The following is a 21,986-nucleotide window of genomic DNA, read 5'->3' as shown; positions in this document are numbered from 1 at the left end:
TAGTTTGCAAATCATGTTTGCACACATAATTTCCTTTGATCTTCACAACCCTCCTGTGAGGTTTGCAGCCATGAACAGGATGGAGACCTTCAACTTGCCCATCTCTACAGATTCAGTCCTGGAGGTCTTTGGAAGTTTTGTCATTACAGAGTTGTAACTTTTTCTTTTTCTTCCCCCCTCTTAAATACACTAGCCTCCTTTTCTTAAAGGAGTTCTCTCTTCAGACCTTCTGCTTCTTTTCAGGCCATAGGACTCTGTACGTGGGGGTCCGGATGCCACTGGGCCGGCAGAGCCATCGGCACCACCGAACGCATGGTCAGAAGCACCGGAGACGAACACGGGGCAAGGGAGCCAGCCAGGGGGAGGAAGGCCCGGAGGCCCTGGCCCACGGTAACACCTCGGGAGGGCGGGCGGGTGGGTGTCCTCAGCTGGGAGGCCCCATGAGACTGAGGGGATGTGGAATGGACATCCAGCAGGTAGCATTTCCTGCTTGCTTCAAAGAAGAAATGCCTCTGAGAATCAAAAGTATCTGCCTGAAAACTTCACCGTTCAGGCCCCCCAAATCAATGCCATAGAAGGTGAAATCATTTGCTGGAGAATTAGCTATTCCTTTTGATCAAATTCATCAGATTTCTAGTTTCTTATGGGTTTTCTTCAAGTGGTCTTACTTAATTTTTTTCTTTTCATGAAACTGCTTCTGAAGCATGAAAGTGAAAGTGAAAGTTGCTCAGTTGTGTCCAACTCTTTGCAACCCCATGGACTATACAGTCCATGGAATTCTCCATGCCAGAATACTGGAGTGGGTAGCCTTTCCCTTCTGCAGGGGATCTTCCCAACCCAGAGATCGAACCCAGGTATCCCGCATTGCAGGCAGATTCTTTACCAGCTGAGCCACCAGGGAAGCCCAAGAATACTGGAGTGGGTGACCTATCCTTTCTCCAGTGGATCTTCCCAACCCAGAAATTGAACCAGGGTCTCCTGCGTTGCAGGCAGATTCTTTACCAACTGAGCTGTCAGGGAAACTCCAAAGAATAGTTGTTTTGTTCTTTTTTAAATTCTGGGAATAAAGGAATCTTTTTGATCTGAATTCAGGATTGTCTTTATGTTTCACAAGCTGGAAGCCCCCCAGGTGCACTGAGTGTGGCAGGATGCTATTTCTGTCCCAAGTGGAGGTTGGGACAGACCTTTCTCTGTGGCTGCCTTTCCAGACACACCATCTCAGCGTGTTCAGTTCATTCTTGGCACTGAGGAGGATGAAGAACATGTGCCTCATGACCTGTTCACGGAGCTGGATGAGATCTGTCTGAAAGAGGGAGAAGATGCTGAGTGGAAGGAGACAGCCAGGTGAGGTCCTGAATAACCTGGGTTAAGGTTTGCTGGGGCAGGCAAATGTGTACCTTTCCGTGAGTGACAGGTCTGCCTGCCTTTTATTTCTTCATGGTAGACATGATGACTGACATGGGCACTGATGTTCTAGGGTCTTGTGTGGGAAATCTTGATGTTGGTCTCTTTGTCATGTCTGTGGTAACACCTGTTCCAGTTGACCTTGAGCTGGGGATTGGTGACAGAAATGTGGAATGGGGGGTCCTATCTCACTTGTTCCTGGGCTCTTAATATTGTATGTCTGACTTAGAAGATGCCTGAGGGGGCCACCTTGGCCTAAACCTAGCCCAGCAGACATAGCCTTTTCCTGTGGGTGAGCCATAGCATAATTTTTTTTTTTAATTCTTTAATTTATTTGGCTGTGCCAGGTCTTAGTTGCACCATGGGAGCTCTTATTTGCAGCACATAGGAACTAGTTCCCCAAGCAGGGATCAAACCCAGGCCGCCTGCATTAGGAGCGTGAAGTCTTAGCCTCTGGACCACCAAGGAAATCCCAGTCATTTGAGGTTTAATTCACTGGAGATTCCGGAATTTTTGAGACATCCTATGGGACAATCCAACTTCATAGAGACCTCTGGGATAATAGCCAGCCTGACGGTAGGCTTCCCTCAATTGGAGAGTGAGTACGCTTGTCTGAGGCTCAAACCCAGGAATAACTCTCAGATGAACCAAGCCCATGTCTAGGGTTCCTCTAGTAACTGACAAGTGAGCCTTCTGGGTGATACAAAGCCAGCATGCCTGAGCCTCGGGGAAGAGGATGAGGTGGATAATCAGCAAAGCATGGCTCAAGGTCTCATTGAAATCGCTCTTCCTGGATACCTGCTGTATCCGTAGATGTGTTCAATGAGTGAAGTGAAGTGAAGTGAAGTTGCTCAGTTGTGTCCGACTCTTCGCAACCCTGTGGACTGTAGCCCACCAGGCTCCTCTGTCCATGGGATTCTCCAGACAAGAATACTGGAGTGGGTTGCCATTTCCTTCTCCAGGGGATCTTCCCTACCCGGGGATGGAACCCAGGTCTCCCACATTGCGGGCAGACGCTTTAACCTCTGAGCCACCAGGGAAGCAGAGGATTAAACAAACCAATTAACCTGATACCAAGCAAGAAGGCAATTAGCCTTAACATCCTGTCTTTTCAAACTTCTGAAGGTCACAAAGACCTTTTAAAAAAGAAAAATATGATCATTTTATTAATGTGATTTGTCAGTATATCCAAATGATATAGATTAGTCTGTTTTTTTAGTTGCACAAGTAATGCATGCTCACTATACAAAATGAGAAAATAACGATAAGCAAAAATAAAAATTAATACCCCAGAGATAATGAGTAATGAAACATTTGGTGTTTTATATATGTGTGTGTTGTATTTTAAGATTTTCATTTAATAAAAATGGAATCAAGCTATACTCAATTTTGCAGTGGTTTGTAACCTACTTATTTCACATGCCAATGCATGCTGAACATATAGACTAGATTACAGGGTTCAGTGTGATTATTCAGGTACCTTTCTTTGTGACCTATATTAAAAACCTTCTCCTCAAAATTCTTCATTTTCTATCTTTGGCATCTCTTTGTCATGCTTTCAGGTGGCTGAAGTTTGAAGAAGATGTTGAGGATGGGGGAGAACGATGGAGCAAGCCTTATGTGGCAACCCTTTCACTGCACAGTCTCTTTGAGTTAAGAAGCTGTCTTATTAATGGAACGGTCCTTCTGGATATGCGTGCAAATAGCATAGAAGAAATCTCAGGTAAGGTTAGGGGAGCAAAAGCAGAGGATCGTTTGTGGTGTGGTGTGGAGGAAAGAAAGAAGAAAGTGGCTGTTTGTGCTTGGGCAAGTCACTTACCTTCCTGACCTCAGCACCTTCAGCTCTGGGATGGGTTTCAAACTAAGAAACTTCCCTGCCTATTGCACAGGCTTGTTCTGGGATGCAAATGACACGGCGTGTGGTTTTCCATTTGCCTGTTTGTTTAGCAAACATTTGTTTTCTATCTGTGCTTGACTATGTACTAGGCACAGGATGCAATCAGTTTCTACCCTCAAGGAGCTCACCTCCTAGTGGGAAAAATATGTGTGTGTGTGTTAGATGCTTAGTTGTGTCCAACTCTTTGCAACCCCATGGACTGTAGCCCACCAGGCTCCTCTGTACATGGAATTCTCCAGGCAAGAATACTGGAGTGGGTTGCCATTTTCTTCTCCAGGGGATCTTCCCAACCCAGGGATTGGACCCACGTCTCCTGCATCACAGGCAGATTCTTTACCATCTGAGTCATCAGGGAAGTCCTAGTGAGGAAAATAGCCATAGGGCAATTAAAATAAGTGCAACAGCCAAGCTCTGGTTTGGTAATAAGTGTGACTGGGAGCTCTGCAGAGAAAAGTGGGTTCAAGTGAAAGAAAGATTTTTCAATATGGCAACTAGGAAAAACATGTAGGAAATTGAGCCAAAGGACCCCCCACTTCTTCAGCATGATGTGAAGGGGAGATGTCTGATGGAGTTTCCTAGTACAGGTGAGTGTAAGTTATTGTGTTTGGGGAATGGGGTTTGAGAAACACCTGGGTGCGTGTAAGGCTTTTCCTCAGCTTGGCTCTGTTTGGTTGGACAGATTTTTAAGTTTCTTCCAACTTTTCTTCATTACAAGTATCCAAGTAATTCTGCCTGTCTGGGATCACATGGGGACCTGGGGAGAGGTCAGCACCGATGGGATCTTGTGTTAGCACCTTAGTTACATATGTGAAGACTCTCTTTACAAATGAGATCATACTCATGGGTTCTGGGGAGTTAGTATATAGTACACAGCATCTTTTGAAGGGGAGCCATTCAACCCACAACAAAAGAAGAGAGGAGTTCGGTTCATCAGTGTCAGATGCTGCAGAGAGGTCCAATGAAGTAAGAACTAGAAGCATCCACCAGATTTAGCAACTGGAAGGATGTTGATGATTTTATCAAAAGCAGTTTCATTAAGGCAGCCACATTGCAGCAGGTGAGAAATTTTTCTTTTGAGAAGAAGTAGCGAGTGCATGTATGAGAAAGGGAAGGCAACAGATAAAGGGACACCTGGGATGGACGTTCTTCTTCAGTTTTTTCTTTCCTAAGATGAAGTATCCTGAAACATGTTTATATTGTGGGACAAGGAACCAATCAATCTAAAAGTTAAAGAGAGAGAAATTTGGATCTTTGGCTTGAGTATTTGAAATAGATTTTCTTTTATTTATTGCTTCTAACACTTGGATAGTCATGGATGGAGCTGGAGTTGAGAATAGGTTGGAGTTTGGGAGGCGGTGGCAGGGGGTGGATGTGTAGGGTTTTAAGTAAAACAGCTATGGTCCTTCACATTAGGGACCTGAGGTATTCATGTTAGTGATAAGGGTAGGTAAATGGTCTCACTTGTAGTGAATCAGCACTTTATATATCTCATTAATTTTTCAAAACAATCTTCTAAGGATCATATTAGCTTCATGTTACAGATGAGGAAACTGAGGTACAGACAGGTTATCACACAGAAAGTGGTAGAAGTGGGTGGGAGAGATGTGAACGTTTAGCTCTAGAACACATGCTGTTAACTTCTATGCCAGCTGCCTTTCAGTAGCAGGTGTTGGGATTTTTTTCCCCCTCAGTTCTGCTGGACTTGGCAGGTCAAGATTGATGCTTGGTATTAATTGTCTGAAGGGCTTAATCAATTACAAATTAATTATTTTTATGGATTCTACCTTCAAACAGTCATGTGGCCTTCTACAGTTAAAGTTTCTCTTGACAATCACAGCAATGTTAAAATCTCAGAGGAAGAGAACCTAGAGGAACTTTGGCAAATGATAGAACAGAATGGCAGTAATGTGGACATTTGAGTCAGACAGTCTGGGATTTGAATCCCATCTCTGCAACTCACTAGATGTGAGATCATGGGGATTTTGTAATTTTGGGGCCTCAGTTTCCTGATCTGTAAAAATTGTTATAATGCCACCTACTTTTCAGAGGTTTTATAAGGATCAGATTAGATCATTATGTAAAAAGTTCAGAGTGTAGTTCCTGGCACATGTTAAGTGCTCAGTAATTTCCATTTATAAAAATAATGATTTGTTACATGAATAACGTGTAATGTGTCACAGCTGCTATCAGCAGTTAGCTCTTTCAGGCGCTGATACAGAGACTGTAACCTCAGTGACCCTGGTAGAACTGCTTCCCCCAACTCCGTATCCCTCACCTCACCTGACCGTTCCTTCTTTGGAATCATTGACCATCAGTTTGAGTGTTCATGTTAGCACCTGCCTTCCAGACCTGATCCTGGACCAGCAGGAGCTGTTCAGTGACCTGAATGACAGCATGAGGGTTAAAGTCCGGGAAGCCCTTCTCAAAAAGCATCATCATCAGAATGAAAAGAAGAGAAATAACCTCATCCCCATTGTTCGCTCCTTTGCTGAGGTTGGCAGGAAGCAGTCTGATCCACATTCAATGGATAAACATGGTAAGATTATTAGGAGTAACTGCTTTCTCTTTAGATTAATAAGACATTTAGGCACTAGTTGGAGATGCTGAGTTACTAGAGGGTAGGAACAGCATTTCTCTAATATGCTTTCATGCTCACTTAGACAAAGTCCTTTTTGAGGATTGGCAAGATGGGTGGCTGGGACTGGTGACCATCGTCTCTTGTGGCACTAAGGATGCATGCCTCAGATACATTTCAGTGGACCTCAGGGGTAAGGTTTGTGCCCCAGAATGGCCTCAGAGCTGATGTGACTTGGGGAGTGTAGGGAAAGATCAAATTAGCCAAGATGGCCTGGTCAGGCTCTCTCAACCCTTGCCCTCTCACTTTACCCCATGTTTTATAATAATGATTATGTATCAGCTGAGATCACTTATAGCACTGCAGATGCATGTTTCAAGATACTCGCTTGCCTGCAGCCTACTTTTGTTCTGTTAAGTATATATAAGCTTCACTTGGCATGCCAGAGAGAGAGAGAGAGTTGACTGTGCTGCAGGGTGCTACGTTATGGCTGCATTATGGTGGTGAGGCTGTGTTAAGGCTGTGTCTGCTGGGTCAACCACGAGAGGAGAGAATATAGCATGTCCATTGCTATGGCTGCTGTGCCATTCAGGAGAGAATAAATGTGTTTGCAGTTCCTACGACTCCTTGAGTTTTCTTCCAGCTTCCCTGTTTGCACCTTGCCTACCCTGGGCTCAACGAAGAGTGTACACAGTGAGATACAGCAAGATAGTTGGTATAGTCAGCAGGATCAGCGAGACAGGGAGATATACACACTGGGGATAATTTGGCTCCAGAGAAGGTCAACTGGAGCTTTTTAGAAGTAAACAAATGTCTTAGATTAGGGACGCAAAATGCAGTAGTGTAGACTCTTGAGTCAGATTTCCAGGCTTGAGATTCTGGCAAAGATCTTGGACAACCTCCTAAACCTCTGTAAGCCCACTTTGTAGAGTAAGGATAATGATAAGATCTACTCCATCAGTCTGTTGTGAGGCTTCAATAAGTTAATCCATGTAAAGCCCTGAGCCAGGTGTGTGGTGGGTTGTAAACGTCTGATGAATTTCAGCTGCTGACTGCTTTCCGTTTCTGTGGCCAGGCTGGGGCCTAATCCATACTGGTCTCTGTGTCCCCACATTTACCAAAACACAATGTATAGCGGATATGCCTGGGATCCATGTATTTGAAAAGTTCTCCATATGAATTTAGGGTGTGCACTCCTGGTTGAGGATTACTGCCTTTAATAAAGGAAGAAAAGAACATCACAAATGGTTCAGGAAGAGGGCTCAGGGGCAGTAAGATCTCTGTGCCCCCTTTACTGCTAGCTGGTAGGTAAGGAGACAGGTATGTGTGGGTCCTCGCTTCCTAGTCACCTGAACTTCTTCTCTCTGTGGGCTTTGCGGAAGAGAGCCATGACCAGCCAACAATGGATGGGGTGTGTCAAAGAGGGAAAAGGCAAGACTCAGAGAATTCTGTTTGATTTTCTCCAAATAGGTCAAACTGTGTCTCCTCAGTCCATTCCAACCACAAGTCTTGAAGTAAAGAATGGAGTGAATTGTGAACACAGTCCAGTGGATTTAAGCAAGGTGAGCAGAGATGTGGAAGTTGGCTCACAGGCCTAAGCATATCTCTTGTGGAGCCCAGAGTCCTGTTGCTGGAAGCTGGGTAAGCTTTGGCATTTCAATATCCTTTCTCCAGGACCAGAGCCCCTTCTGCAGAAAAGGAGGCCCATCTGCTCATGTCTTCTTCCTTCTCCATCCCAGAGAGGGCTGACTCATCAGTTTTTCCCCCAGATTCAACCCGCTGAAACCCACTAGGCACTGATAAACCACGCTTACGCACACCCCCTGCTGTTTCAGAATTATTTTCTGGTACCTGCTCTCTAGGAGCACCTTCTTACCTCCAAGGTTTTCTCCAAGGGTTTTGTGAAAACAATATTTTTGCTACTATCTCACAACTACTTTGTGGTTAAACTCTTCTTGGGGACTGTGACTTTGGTGTTTAAGGTCGCTCCCACAGGATTCGGGTTCCCCTGAAGCTCTTGGCTCAATCCTTGATCTCCCAGCTGTCAGCCTTTGCTTGCTCTGGTCTCTCCCTGAAACTGTCTTTCCAAACACACAAGATAGTATTATGTCACTTCTCAGCTCATGAGGCTCCCTGAAACCTCAGACAAAGCATTCAGGTATTTTAAAATGGAAACAATTAAAAAAAAAAAAAATGGAAACAATTTGACTTGGAGTTTCAAAAATATTTTCTTTGAGGATGCATGGCGTAATGGAATTCAAATCAGAACCCTAGATTTAAATTTTCTCTCTTAGAAGCTCTGTTGTTATGGGCAAGTCAACTTATCTCTCTGGGTCTCGGTGGCTTCACTTTTTTAAGTAAAGAATGAGGCTGATTGGCCAGTCTTATCTACCATACAGAGGTATTGTAAGGATTAAGTGAAGCAGTGTGAGAAAAATATGTTAAATCATAAAATGATGCATGAATGTAAGTTGTGAGGAGGGTGATGGATGTGTAGGTGATGGCTCCCACACTGTCGGGGTGCTTTTAAATTTTCAGGTGGACCTTCATTTTATGAAGAAAATTCCCACTGGGGCAGAGGCCTCGAATGTCCTGGTTGGAGAGGTGGACTCTCTGGACCGCCCCATCGTCGCCTTTGTGAGGCTGTCTCCGGCTGTCCTTCTCTCAGGCCTGACAGAAGTGCCCATCCCAACAAGGTAAAGATGAGGACCGCAAAGCACAGTGCCTTCCATCTAATGTACAGGTTTATATGAGCTCTAGTGGAATAAACCAGCTAATGCCAAAATGTAGGAATTTAAAATTCAGCAGTGATCTCAGAAAACTGGAGTATATTTGACTAACTTCTGTGCAGAAGAATTGTAAGACTTTTAAGACTGTGACTGTGCAGTTTCTATGACCTGGGAAATTGAGACCCAAAGAGCATTCTGAAGACATAGCAAGGACCACTTACTTGGTATAGGGAGCCTGTCTTAATCTCCCCGTTCTGCAGAGCTTTATCCCAGGGAGACATTTCTGAGCAAAGGTATCGACGTCTCTTTCCATAGTTCTGGCAAGATTTGTATGGTTTGCAAATATGTCCACATTTGTTCCAAAGCCTATTAGTGCGCTCTGAAGGTGGTGATTCAGAGCCCCATTAATATGGAGTATTCAGATGTCCGGGACACAATTTAGACTCCTCTGCAGGGCTTGATCATTTCAATTGCCTTATCCTTCTCCTCTCCCCATCATTTTCTTATTAGAGCAATGAATGAGATTCAGATAACCTTGAATTTGCACTACAATGCCGTGTTTTGAAAAAGCATCCTTTCTAGAGCAAGGAATTGTGTTTATGGAAACCCTGAGAATTATAACCACATTATTGAATGGAGTCGTACAGATAGCTTCCAATGACTATAGTAGAGCTATTAGGTCAAGGCTACTCAGATTGCTCCATCATTAGTTTGTCTCCTTTTTTTTGACATTACTGTGATAAATTCTGTTTGATAGAAAAGAGAAATGTTCTGTTGTTTAGAGAAGAAAGATGCAACTTCCTTATATTTACGTACATAATTTCATCTTTTTTGTGTGTTGCCAGGTTTTTGTTTATCCTATTGGGTCCAGTGGGGAAAGGTCAGCAGTATCATGAGATTGGCAGATCCATGGCCACCATCATGACAGATGAGGTATGCACACCACTTCTGCTTTTCATGTGTTCATCGCATAGATGTTTATTGAGTGTTTACTCTGTGCCAGGCATTGTGCTAGTTGTTGGGGGTAAAATAATTATTGCTGGAAAGCAATGCAGGTCATATTTTTGAGGACCAAGCCCTCTTGGATTTTTCTTCCTCTGTCATCTCTCCCTTTTGGAATAATCAAGGATGCAGAGAAATCTTTTTTCTGGGAAAACTATTGCCAAGTACAATACCAAGTAGGAAAGATATTAAGGCTGACTTAACTTTCTAAAGAAGATAGTTAATGAAGTGTATCCAAGCTATTTACATAAAGAAACCTCACTCCCATTTCACGTAAATGAGACCAGCTCATCAGGGAGATGCTCTTGGGCATTGTTATGTGAATGTACTAGGGTTACTAGACATTTCGGCTGCCCCTGCTGCATCCCTGGTGAGGACTGTGCTACTCAGGTAAGTTGCAAAGTAGGGCCTTGTAAAGGCATATGTCTTAGAGGCAAAGGGGGATGGGGATGTGTTTTATCAGCTCTCTTTGGTTGGAAGGCATATTTCATGGAGGACCTTTATTAGTAATTCCATCCAGATCATCCGTCATGATCAGGAAAATTTCTCATGCATTTTGGCTTTTGTTCCGTTCTTTGAGGAGATAACAGAATTACAAAACTTTAGAGTCATGTCTTATCTCTTTCTATACTAATAGATATATATTTAGTTTTTTTTTGCCTCATCTTTAGATTTATTTTTAAAACTCTTTTATCCCTGTACTTCTTAAAGTACTAAACTTATCTACATTTCAGAGCCCTATGACAAAGATAAAAACCAAGAGGTTTTATCAGTCTTTTACCATATCCATTGGTTATTGTTTAAGTCAAGTGACTTCCATGCTTCCTGAGGATTTTTTCTTTTCTTAGATTTTTCATGATGTGGCTTATAAGGCAAAAGAGCGAGATGACCTCCTGGCAGGGATTGATGAGTTCCTAGACCAGGTGACGGTGCTTCCTCCAGGGGAGTGGGACCCCTCCATTCGAATTGAGCCCCCCAAAAATGTCCCTTCCCAGGTAATGTATGCACATGAGCCAGTGGTGGCTTAGTGTCACTTACTGAGGGTCCACCATGGACACAGCAAAGACCATGTTGGTGTGTGCTAAATAAACGGAGATGTGGTTCTGTTGCAGGGTGCCTAGAATGTCAGAAGAGTAATAAAATATGAATATGCAGTAACATTGATGGGCCAGGATTACCCTGGGATGAATCTTAAGCTAACTTTTGAAGGATTGATGTGAAATGGCAGAGAGGAGAGGAGGGGGCATTTCTTGGGAGTCTATTAAGAATGAAGCCACTAAATGAAAAGAGCTTGGTGCATAGAGAGTGCAAATAGAGTTCCCCATACTTTTTTTTTTGAGAGGTTAAAGATGGAAGAAAACTTCTACTATATACTGGTCCCTGGGCCAGGTGCTTGACATATGCTAATTAAATCTCTCAGTAACATCTCCAAGCAGGTGTTGTTATTCTTTATTTAACAAATGAGGAATAAAAATACTATCTTCAAGGTTTTAAGGTAATGATTACACAGACAGATTTGCAACTTGAACTTAGGTCACATCTGATGCCAAAGCCTTCACGTTTCTATTTCTGGACAAGACAGAGGAGTCAAGTACCAGTGGAGAGGAAGAGAAATTATTTGTTGTCTTTTGTGTTTTTCAGGAAAGTCAATAAACTGTCCCAAATCAGTAAATGCATCTGAAAGCTATAAGAAACACTTGGGTATTTTGGGGGCTGCTTTTGGATTCTCTCATGCTACCCTGACCCCCGCCATCTCCCACCCTCCCACCACACCTACCCCCGCCATAGCAGGAAAGACAGAATAGGTGGTTGACTTTGCTAATTGTGTGGTCCTCTGTTAAAAGGAGAAAAGGAAAATGCCTGGAGTTCCAAATGGAAACATTTGCCACATAGAACAGGAGCCACATGGGGGCCACAGCGGGCCAGAGCTTCAGCGCACTGGGCGGTAAGTTCTGGAATATTTCACAGCTAATACTGCTTACTGGATAGAAGCTGTATAAAGAAATGAGTTATCTTTGCTTTCAGCCTTCTCTATAGTATCTTTATTGGCTGGGAATGACTTTTCAAATGGGACCACTGACAATAAGTATTACAATTCTATCAAATACTGTATCATTCATTCAAGTTTCTCAAACCACCTACCATGTTCTGTCTAACCTTCTATCCTTCCCACACATTGTTCTCCCTGATTTGAACTTCCTCCCCATCTTCATTTCTAGGCTAACTGCTACTTGTCCTTTGATTCAGCTTAGGTGTCCCTTTGGAGAGTCTTCCAAGACACTCTTTAGAGGAGGTTAGGTTATTCCTGCTATGTGATATCACAGCTTGGAGCCCTGTCCCCTGCCCAGCTACTATCCTCAGCCTAGTCCCCTGTTATAGCCCTGATCAGATTTTATTATTATTTCTTGATTTGATGTCTTTCCTGCCAGAATGTTTGCTCCCTAAGGTCAGGGACCCCACTGTATTCCTAACACCCAGTTCAGTGCCGTGATGAATGAATACTATTAGAATAATGACTGTTCTTTAGCATGAGTGGACATGGCATGGATAAATATTAAATGGTTATTTTAAGTTAGGACATGGATAAATTTTAAATGGTTATTTTAAGTTAAGAAACCCCTTGGGGTAGGGAAATAAGTACTATTTTAGGTGTGTCTGAGAATAGGCAACTTACTCTTCTGGGCCCAAATTTTAAGGACAGATGTCCAATGAGGAGGTTCTCTGTGGTAGATGAGGAAAGAGGGTCCCCAGGCGGGGATGCTTTATATTCCAGGTAGGAAGGTAGTAAAAGAGAATGAGATTTGGGGTTGGAGTGGAAGGTTGGGACTATGGCTCTGGCATTGTAGGTTGTGCTTGTGTCTAAGAGGGTCTGCTGGGCAGAGATTCTCAGCACAGGACTCAGATGATGGAAAGGAGCTTTAATGTCTACTCTAGTGCTTTCACTATTTTTTTCTTCCTTCCTTGAAGTTGCTTTCCTTATTTCTTTATCTTTAATACTCTATCCAATAGAAACCCAACATTTGTTTGTTTTTTTGGATTGCAGAGAGTGTTAATTTTTCCACTCTTGGATGTTCAAGGACAGACAGGAGAGGACACTGAGAAGCTGACAGAATAGCATTTAACTAGCAGTGTTGATCGGGATAATTCATCCTGGCTGGAGGAATATATTCAAGGGTGGAAGGATAACTGGGCTCTGGGAGGGATTACTGGAGGAAAGGACGAGCCCTTTGATGGAAGGGATCACTGAAAGAGGGATCAAGTTCCAGGAGTAAAGTTCATATTTTCTTTAAAGTTGGAGGAGGTCTGAGTTGTGGCAGAGGAGTCCTGGTATTGAGAAGCATTTCAAAGGACACATTTGTCTTTAGAATAGTTTCCAGGATTGAGACTATCTTAAAGGAGGTGGTGCTTTTTTAAGGGGAAGAGTCTTGGGTATGGATTTGATAGAATTTCAAAGCTATGATTTATCCTTTTGAATACAAAGGATGTTCATAACTCAGGACTGAGAGTTTGAAAGTAGTAGAAATGAGGCCAGCAACTTTCCTTCAAACACATGATCTTTGCAGAGATGAGAGCTCAGCTTTGTGTCAAAAAGAGAATAAACTAGGGTCCCATGCTTTTTTAGAGGTGGGTCACTTACAATCAATTCCATGTGGGTGTTTGGGAGCCCATTAGATTGGATCTATATCTAGACCAAATACAGGACCTGGGAAATGGTACCTGACGTCCTCAAAGAAAAACCCACATAGCCAGGACCATCACACACTTAATCACCAGCCCCCAGTACCTTTCCTCACAAGTTCAAATGGGGCTTGAGGACATTCTTCCTTAATGCTGAGTGGGGAACTGCTGGAATTGACAAAGCTGAGAGGAAGGGTCATCTAGACTCAGATCCTCACTCTATTTGGTGTGCCTCTTCCTGAGCTCCAGAAGTTTCCCTCAGAGCCCTTAGGAAAAGACCTCAAGACACGTGGCTTTCCTCTTCTTGTAGCTTTTTCAGCTCGTATCGGGGATCACAGTTCATGCCAACTCAGGCTCCTTTCCCAGTCTCAAAGTATGTGGGGGTGAATATAAACCTTCCTCTACAGATGAACATCCTAGCGTTTTCTGGCCCTTCCTGGACTTCACAGACTAAAACTATATTAACCTGAACTCTGTATTCTTTGTACCTTTAGCTGTGTTTCTTTGAGGTGGTGCACAACCTGGGGACACCATCCTAGTGGATGGAGAGGTACTTAAGATGTGGTAGGATAGGCTCTAAGAAGGTGGGAGAGGAGGCAAAGTTGAGAACAGCCTGAGTTGTGTGTGATCTGACCTCCCAAGCCAGGGCCGAGACAGTGTCTTGGGCCTCCCTGATGCTGACGGTAGATCGTGACACCGAGGCATTCCCATGCAGAGCGAAGAGCAAAGTCTGACTAGAGTTGCTAGGCCAGGAGCGTCACAGCATGGAGTATGCTCTGCTGAGGGGTTTTCCCAAGTAGCTTGGTATTCCTCGTTGGAGAAGCCACTTTGGGGAAGAGTTGATGAAGATAAGTATTGGGAGTTACTGTCTCGATGATCCCAGCCCCTTGAAACAGATTTCTTCCCAGGCACAGCAGACAATTGGATGGCTGGCCTGTCCCTAAAGCCCTCCTTAGAGGGCTCCCTAAGTTGGTGCTCTAGAGTCTAGTGGCCCTCCCCACAGGTAAGTCCTTTCTGGCTTCAAGCTTAAATTTGTGGCCCTGTGTGCCTCCTGCCACCCCAAACTTGAACATCAAGGATAGTAATGAAAGGGAAAGGAAGTCTCAAATGTGTGGAGGAAAGCATCCATGTCTGGTTATTGTCTGTGCCAGATACTCGATTAGGGTCTGTATGAGTGGGGAATGAGGCAGATTTCAAAACAGGATTTGAAATCGTTTTGTTAATTTATGTTATACCATCAATATGAGCCTCAGATCTTTTCTCTCCCCTTTTAGTCACTGCTAGGCAGACAGATGTCCTTCCTTTCTATGGCTTCTTATAAATCCATTTCACATAAATCTTTTGCCTATTACTCATAGACTCTCCTCCTGAATAATGAGCCTCACACATCCAGGAGGACCAATCATGGCCGCTTTGTAGGGTGAGGCTCACTGCTGCAGAAGGTTATTCTCCCAGAATAATAGCCTTCAGAGGAAGGTCGTTGGTGTTTGGGAGGTAATGCTGTGTTGGCTAAGGATCTGGAAAATCTTGAATGCTGCCCCGGACTAATTGCTGCTGCCCATAAGGTCCTTGAGGGGCTGTCTCCTCAGAGGGGGAAAGCAAGACCCAGTGACATCTTATTACAGACTGTAACCTGGGTCCCAAACCCTGAGGTGGAACTCCCATGCTCCTTCTACCCTTTAGATAGCGCCTTACCTCAGCTGGGTCTGCCAGGCAGGCTAGAACCAGAGCAGGTCACAAGGCTGACTTCGCCTCTCTCCTCTAAACCCGGGTCCAGACTGTGATGTTACTGCTGTAGGTTGAGGAAGAGTAAATCCCAACTGTGCCCTGCAAACCAGAAGAGCAGATGGGTCAGATAAAAGAGCGTGTGCCCTTTGTCCATCTGCATACCCATTTGACCTAGCTAGAGAAGAGAGGGAGCTTTTATTTTGCTTTTAATTGGAGTATAATTGCCTTACACTGTTGCGTTAGTTTCTATTGTACAACAACTATGAATCAGCTATATGTATAAATGTATTCCCTCCCTCTTGAGCCTCCCTCCCCCCCCCCACCCCCCCAACATTTACCCTTCTAGGTCATCACAGAGCACCAAGCTAAGCTTCCTGTGCTATATAGTAGCTTCCCACTAGCTGTCTGTTTTACACATGGCAGTATGTATATGTCAAAGCTACTCTCTCAATTCATCCCACGAGAGAGCGAGCTTTTGAATGGAGAAAGAAAGCTGGCTAGGCCTTCTCCCCTGGCATACAGATCCCAGGCCTCATAGGACACCTCTAGGCTCCTGAGCACAGAGAAAGAAAGAGCTAGCTAAAGCCTCCTCTCATGAGAGAGTAGATTGGTGTTTTTTAGTTTTTAGTATAGAACATTTCAAACATAAACAAGAAGAGAGGACACTGTAATGAACCCCCATGTGCCCATCAATAGTTACCAACATTTTGCTAACCTTGTTTCATATTTTTCAATACTTAATTGTTTTATTTTTATATTTTCTAGATTATTTTAAGCCAAATCACCAGTAACTTGTCATTTCACCTGTAACTACTTGAGTAGGTATCTCTGTTCGATAAGGACATTTTAAAAAACAGCTATCATTCCATTATGAAATCTAATAAAATTAACAATAATTCTTTACATTGTCTCATGCTGAGTCCAAATTCACCTCTCTGTGATTGTCTTGGCAACATCCTTTTAGAGTTTGTTTGACACAGGATCCAGTGGAGGTTTGCATTTCATTATTATGTTCCCGTTTTATAACTTCCATAACAGGTCGCCTCCTCTTTTTTTTTTTTTCTATGCCATTCATGTGTAGAACAAAGTAGGTAATTTGCCCTGTGGAATGCTGAATGACTCTTCAATGACTCCACTCTTTTTTTTTTTTTTTTTTTTTTATTTTTTTTTTCCAGTGGGTTTTGTCATACATTGATATGAATCGGCCTCCACTCTTTAAAAATTGCCCCTGTCTGGACATATTCCTCCTTCTTGGTGTAGGACATCTTACTCTTCATCTTTCTCGTCCTTGGGAAGTGGAGAGGGGATCTTGAAGTCCTGCCACCAAGTCCTATTGATTCTGCCTCCTAATTGGCACCCAATTCTCTTTCCAACCCACAGCCTCCAGCTTTGCCTCATGTTTCCTTCATGACACTCTCACCAGAGTGATCCTTTCAGAATGCCTGCTTACTTATGCTGCTTCCCTGTTTGAAGTCGTTCACTGCTTCACACACTATTGGGATGAATTTCTGATTCCTTTTTATAAAGCCCTTTGTGACTTAGCTTTTCCAACATCTCTAGCCTTGTCTATTGATACTTACCCCTCACATTGCCTTATCCAGTCATAACTCCTTCAGCACCTTGAACGTGCCAAGCGCTCTCACCTCTAGGCATCATCCACGCCAGCCCCTCTGCCTCATCTGGTACTCCCGGCCCATTCTCGAGTCCCAGCTGAAACGCCTTCCCTGTTCTTTGTGGCCATGGCACCCTCACAACACTGCCCCCTGTGCCAGTCTGTTCATCCTAGAGAGAGAGAGCTGTGTTTGCCTTGCTACTGTTGCATCTCCAACACCTGGCACAGTGCTTGGCATGAAGTATCTGTTACTACTTGGCAACTGCTTGAATGATTATGCTGATTTCTCGAGTAAGGTGGATAGTTCAGAGTAAGAATATACATGTGATAGGGGCTTTTTATCTAGAAAACATATAATAAAACTAACAGTTTTAATACCCTGATAGTTTTGTTCATTGCTTCCTAACAGCTCAGAAGTTGAAGTTTGAAGCTAATACTTAATTTCATGTTAAATTTTGGGAACTTTTTATTGAATGGGTGTTATGCATAACAAATTAATTATTTTTATGCTTGGGATAATCATTAAAATTCATGCATTTGATTGCAAATAGAATCCATGTTGGAACATGGCCAGAATCCATGCTGGCCCCAAAGAGATCTCTTGTGCTTGGGGTCAAATTGAAGCCAAATGTTAACCTCCATACAGAGCGCATTTGAAGTGCTTTCAGATGTGCTCTGTTGACTTGCTTTAGTGGGAGAGGGACTGCATTAGACGCCTGTCTGCCGTGTTTCTGCAGGCTCTTTGGGGGCTTGCTGCTGGACATCAAGCGGAAGGCCCCCTGGTACTGGAGCGACTACCGGGATGCCCTCAGCTTACAGTGTTTGGCCTCCTTTCTGTTCCTGTACTGTGCCTGCATGTCACCTGTCATCACCTTTGGGGGATTGCTGGGAGAAGCCACCGAGGGGCGCATAGTAAGAACTTTTGCCACTTCTAATGGTCCCAAATGAGACTAAAAATATTATGAAGGGAGCCAGGTGTACTGGGAGGAAAATTTCCTGGGGGTGGACTGAAGAGATTGGTTTCTTCCTGCTAAATTACACAGTCTTCTGACTTCATGCCAATGAGCAACACCACTCTCCGTTTAGACAGACCCTCTTCTGCCTGCATATCAATTTAGGTAGCCGATTCTCCTGGTGTATTGCCCGTTGCTCCAAAGATAGAAAATTATATATTGATATCATCTGAAAATAAGATTTAAGCTGACTCTGTGTGACAACCCATAATGTGAATGGTATCATTGTGCTTTCTATGTATATTTATAAATAATGAATTGAGTGCATAGTAAATTTGTTAAGGAATCATATGTAAATAGATTTGGGGACCTAAATTATTGAAGCAGTATCCATTTACAAGAAGATTAGACTATGTACACATCACTCTTGCTGAGACAAAATACAAACAAGTGGCTTGTCAGGAGCATTGGAGAGCTAAGTTAGGAATGTATATGAGCCTGTGTCACTCATTTCAGATGGGCTGTGGACTCAGTGATGATTTTTTTCCCTCTTTAGAGTGCGATTGAATCCTTGTTTGGAGCCTCCATGACTGGGATCGCTTATTCCTTGTTTGCTGGCCAGGCTCTCACCATCCTGGGAAGTACTGGGCCAGTGCTCGTGTTTGAAAAGATTTTGTTCAAATTCTGCAAGTAAGATATTTGGTTTTCTGAAAACTCTATCTGGATGTGTTAGTTTGCTATTAGGTTTGAATGTTAGGGTCCTAGTAGAGTATAAGCAGGCAAAAGCATCCTGTGGTCTGTCACCCTGCCCCCAGGTAGGACCATACCTAAAATAGCAGATCTCCTGGCCCTAAGAGCATATTAATGTCCCTCAACTTTTGGCTTTTTTGACTTTTTATCTTTAAAAACACTTTCCCTAGCTAATCCAAACTCCTAATGAAAGTTTCCTAATGAAAACTCAATTTTCATTTCCAGTCAATTTTTCTTTTTAAAAATTTTAATTTTTTAATTGTATGGATTTTAAAAAATTTTAAATTGGAGTATAGTTGAATTACAATATTGTGTTAGTTTCAGTTGTAAGCAAGGTGATTCACTTATACATATACCTATATTCATTCTTTTTCAGTTTCTTTTCTTATATAGATTATCATGGAATATTGAGTAGAGTTCCCTGTGCTATATAGTAGGTCCTCGTTGGGTATCTGTTTTATATATATGTAGTAATGTGTGTATGTTCATCCCAAACTCCTGATTTATCTCTCCCTCTTCATGATTCCCCTTAGGTAGCCATAGCTTGTTTTTGATATCTCTAAGTCTGTTCCAGTCAACTTTTAATTGGAGTTAAGTGAAGTGAAGTCGCTCAGTCGTGTCCCAACTCTTTGCGACCCCATGGACTGTAGCCTACCACATTCCTGGGATTTTTCATGGGATTTTCCAGGCAAGAGTACTGGAGTGGGTTGCCATTTCCTTCTCCAGAGGATCTTCCTGACCCAGGGATCGAACCCGGGTCTCCTGCATTGTAGGCAGATGCTTTACCATCTGAGCCACCAGGGAAGTCCCAATTTGAGTTAATAATACTCAAATAATAATACTCAGTTAATAATACTCAAATAATACTCCCCCTTTATATTCTGATTGTTGGTGGGGAGTCAGCAATGCCCTCATTTTCCTACTTTTCCTATAAAATCTTTCTTTCATTGTGTATTAGAAGTAGGAACACATAGAACAAGGACCAGCTCTTTCTCCTTAGCTGCAGGAAGAGGATCTTAACCACGTTGGGCAGGAATGGCAGAAGTGGATAGTGGACAGTTGGCACCTTCTCCACTGTCCCTGTCCTTGCTGTGGGAAATATTACCTGTAAGGCAAATCTTTGTGACAGCTGTCCCAGGACAGCCTTCAGAAGTAAAGTGCAGTCAGAATTAGGGACAAAGTAGCTTGCAGTACTGGAACTGACAATAGCAGATGGATTAACCACATTTCTGACCCTTGCCTGTAATGCAGTGGGTCAGAATGTAAAGCCGTTCCCTGACTTTTGATGAACTTTGGTCTTGTTTCAGAGACTACGCTCTTTCATACCTCTCCCTGCGAGCTTGTATTGGACTGTGGACTGCCTTCCTATGTATTGTCCTTGTGGCAACTGATGCCAGTTCCCTTGTCTGCTACATTACTCGCTTCACTGAAGAAGCGTTTGCCTCCCTGATTTGCATTATTTTCATCTATGAAGCAATAGAAAAGCTGATTCACCTGGCAGAGACCTACCCCATCCACATGCATAGCCAGCTGGACCACCTTAGCCTGTATTAGTGAGTATGCTTCTGCTTCTTTTATTTTTTAAAAAATAAAGTGAAGAGCCTGAGTATAATGGCTGAGGTAGCATGCCATGTGGTGCTTATAGCTTCTGTTAAGGAAGTGTGTTGGCCCTCTGGGAAACAGAGCTTAGACATGAATGTGGAGACCTCGGGGTCTGCCAGAGGAGAACAGTCAAGAGTGATGAGGGGGGAACTTCCCTGGTGGACCATTGGTAAAAACTCCACCTTCCAAAGTGCAGGGTGTGGGTTCAATCCCTGGCGAGGGAGCTAAGATATCCCACATGCCTCACAGCCAAAATTCTAAAACATAAAAGAGAAGAATATTGTAATAAATTCAACAAAGACTTTAAAAATTACCCACATAAAAATTTTTTTTAAGATAATGATGGGGAAGATAGCTTAAGAGTAACAATCAGAGAGGACTTGAGAAATGCTTTCCAGAGTATGTCTTTTGGGTCCAGGCACTGAAACAAAAATAGACTGCAAGTGTAACAAGGAGAATTCAAGTTAGTTGTTGGGATAACTTCTTTTGCAAAGACTTGTGAGACTTTGGACCACATCACATTCTTTGTGAGTATATATAGGCTACTCTTAGGAATCATTAGGTAGAAAATATTAATAATTCCTTATAGATCCATAGGTCTCTTACTTTGTATCCAAAAGGTCTAGAAATCTACTTTGTTGTTCAGTTGCCAAGTTGTGTCCAACTCTTTGCAGCCCTATGGGCTGCAGTATGCCAGGCTCCCATGTCCTCTACTATCTCCCAGAATTTGCTCAAATTCATGTCCACTGAGGCAGTGATGCTACCTAACAATCTCATCCTCTGTTGCACCTCTTCCTCCTGCCTTCAGTCTTTCCGAACATCAGGGTCTTTTCCAATGAATCAGCCCTTTGAGTCAGATGGCCAAAATATTGGAGCTTTAGTATCAGCATCAGTCCTTCTAATGAATATTCAGGACTGATTTCCTTTAGGATTGACTGGTTTCATCTCCTTACTGTCCAAGGGACTCTTAAGAGTCTTCTCCAGCACCACAATTTGAAAAGCATCAGTTCTTTAGCACTCAGTCTTCTTTAAGGTCCAACTCTCACGTCTGTACATGACTACTGGAAAAACCATAACTTTGACTATACGGACCTTTGTCAGCAAAATGATGTCTTTGCTTTTTAATATACTGTCTGGGTTTGTCATAGCTTTCCTTCCAAGGAGCAAGCATCTTTTAATTTCATGGCTGCAGTCACCATCTGCAGTGATCTTGGAACCCAAGAAAATAAAGTCTGTCACTGCTTCCACTTTTTCCCTATTTGCCATGAAATAGTGGGACTGGATCTTCGTTTTTTGAATGTTGAGTTTTAAGCCAGCTTTTTCACTTTCATCAAGAGGCTTTTTAGTTCCTCTTCACTTTCTGCCATTAGAGTGGTATCATATGCATATATGAGGTTGTTAATATTTCTCCTGGCAGTCTTGATTCCAGCTTGTGATTCATCCAGCCCAGCATTTCATATGATGTACTCTGCATAGAAGTTAAATAAGCAGGGTGACAATATATAGCCTTGATGTACTCCTTTCCCAACTGGGAACCAGTTAGTTGTTCCATGTAAGGTTCTAACTGTTGCTTCTTGACTCACAGGTTACTCAGGAGACAGGTAAGGTGGTCTGCTATTCCCATCTCTTTTAGAATTTTCCACAGTTTGTGTGATCCACATAGTCAAGGGCTTTCACATAGTCAGTGAAGCAAGTAGATGCTTTTCTGGAATTCCTTTGCTTTCTCCATGATTCAGTAAATGTTGGTAGTTTGATCTCTGGTTCCTCTGCCTTTTCTAAACCTAGCTTGTACATCTGAAAGTTCTTAGTTCATGTACTGTTGAAGCCTAACTTGAAGGATTTTGAGTATAACTTTACTAACATGCAAAATGAGGGCAATTGTCCAGTAGTTTGAACTGGACACTTCCTTTGGCACTGCCCCTCTTTGGGACTGGGATTAAAACTGACCTTTTCCAGTCCTGTGGCCACTGCTGGGTTTTCCCAATCTCCTGACATATTGAGTGCAGTACTTAAACAACATCATCTTTTAGGATTTGAAATAACTCAACTGGAGTTT

General features: G+C 43.0%; 1 protein-coding gene and 1 non-coding gene across 10 annotated transcripts in view; one reads left to right on the top strand and one right to left on the bottom strand.

The window, feature by feature from the left end:
• Positions 1-21,986, top strand: part of SLC4A8 (solute carrier family 4 member 8) — an 89,597-nt gene that overhangs the window by 25,634 nt on the left and 41,977 nt on the right. For 7 of the 9 annotated variants that reach the window (XR_009690235.1, XR_009690229.1, XM_061127574.1 and 4 more), the window contains exons 3-14: positions 244-390; positions 1,209-1,344; positions 2,967-3,127; positions 5,649-5,837; positions 7,347-7,438; positions 8,415-8,572; positions 9,451-9,538; positions 10,456-10,602; positions 11,452-11,552; positions 17,363-17,537; positions 18,135-18,268; positions 19,636-19,881. Coding sequence is in view for 7 of the 9 variants with exons in the window: in XM_061127574.1 (XP_060983557.1) it covers positions 244-390; positions 1,209-1,344; positions 2,967-3,127; positions 5,649-5,837; positions 7,347-7,438; positions 8,415-8,572; positions 9,451-9,538; positions 10,456-10,602; positions 11,452-11,552; positions 17,363-17,537; positions 18,135-18,268; positions 19,636-19,881 (1,774 nt within the window). In the remaining 2 variants the exon portion in view is untranslated. The remainder of the gene's footprint in view (positions 1-243; positions 391-1,208; positions 1,345-2,966; positions 3,128-5,648; positions 5,838-7,346; positions 7,439-8,414; positions 8,573-9,450; positions 9,539-10,455; positions 10,603-11,451; positions 11,553-17,362; positions 17,538-18,134; positions 18,269-19,635; positions 19,882-21,986) is intronic. The other 2 variants (XM_061127577.1, XM_061127578.1) reach the window with 2 other exon arrangements.
• TRNAC-ACA (transfer RNA cysteine (anticodon ACA)) lies at positions 19,060-19,132 on the bottom strand. The gene has a single exon. It is a non-coding gene; the product is annotated as a tRNA-Cys (tRNA).

The sequence above is a fragment of the Dama dama genome, chromosome 3 (assembly GCF_033118175.1).
Source record: "Dama dama isolate Ldn47 chromosome 3, ASM3311817v1, whole genome shotgun sequence".
Taxonomy (NCBI): Eukaryota; Metazoa; Chordata; class Mammalia; order Artiodactyla; family Cervidae; genus Dama; species Dama dama.
The sequence above is the reverse complement of the archived record's forward strand: the minus strand, read 5'-3'. Positions and strand labels throughout refer to the sequence as shown.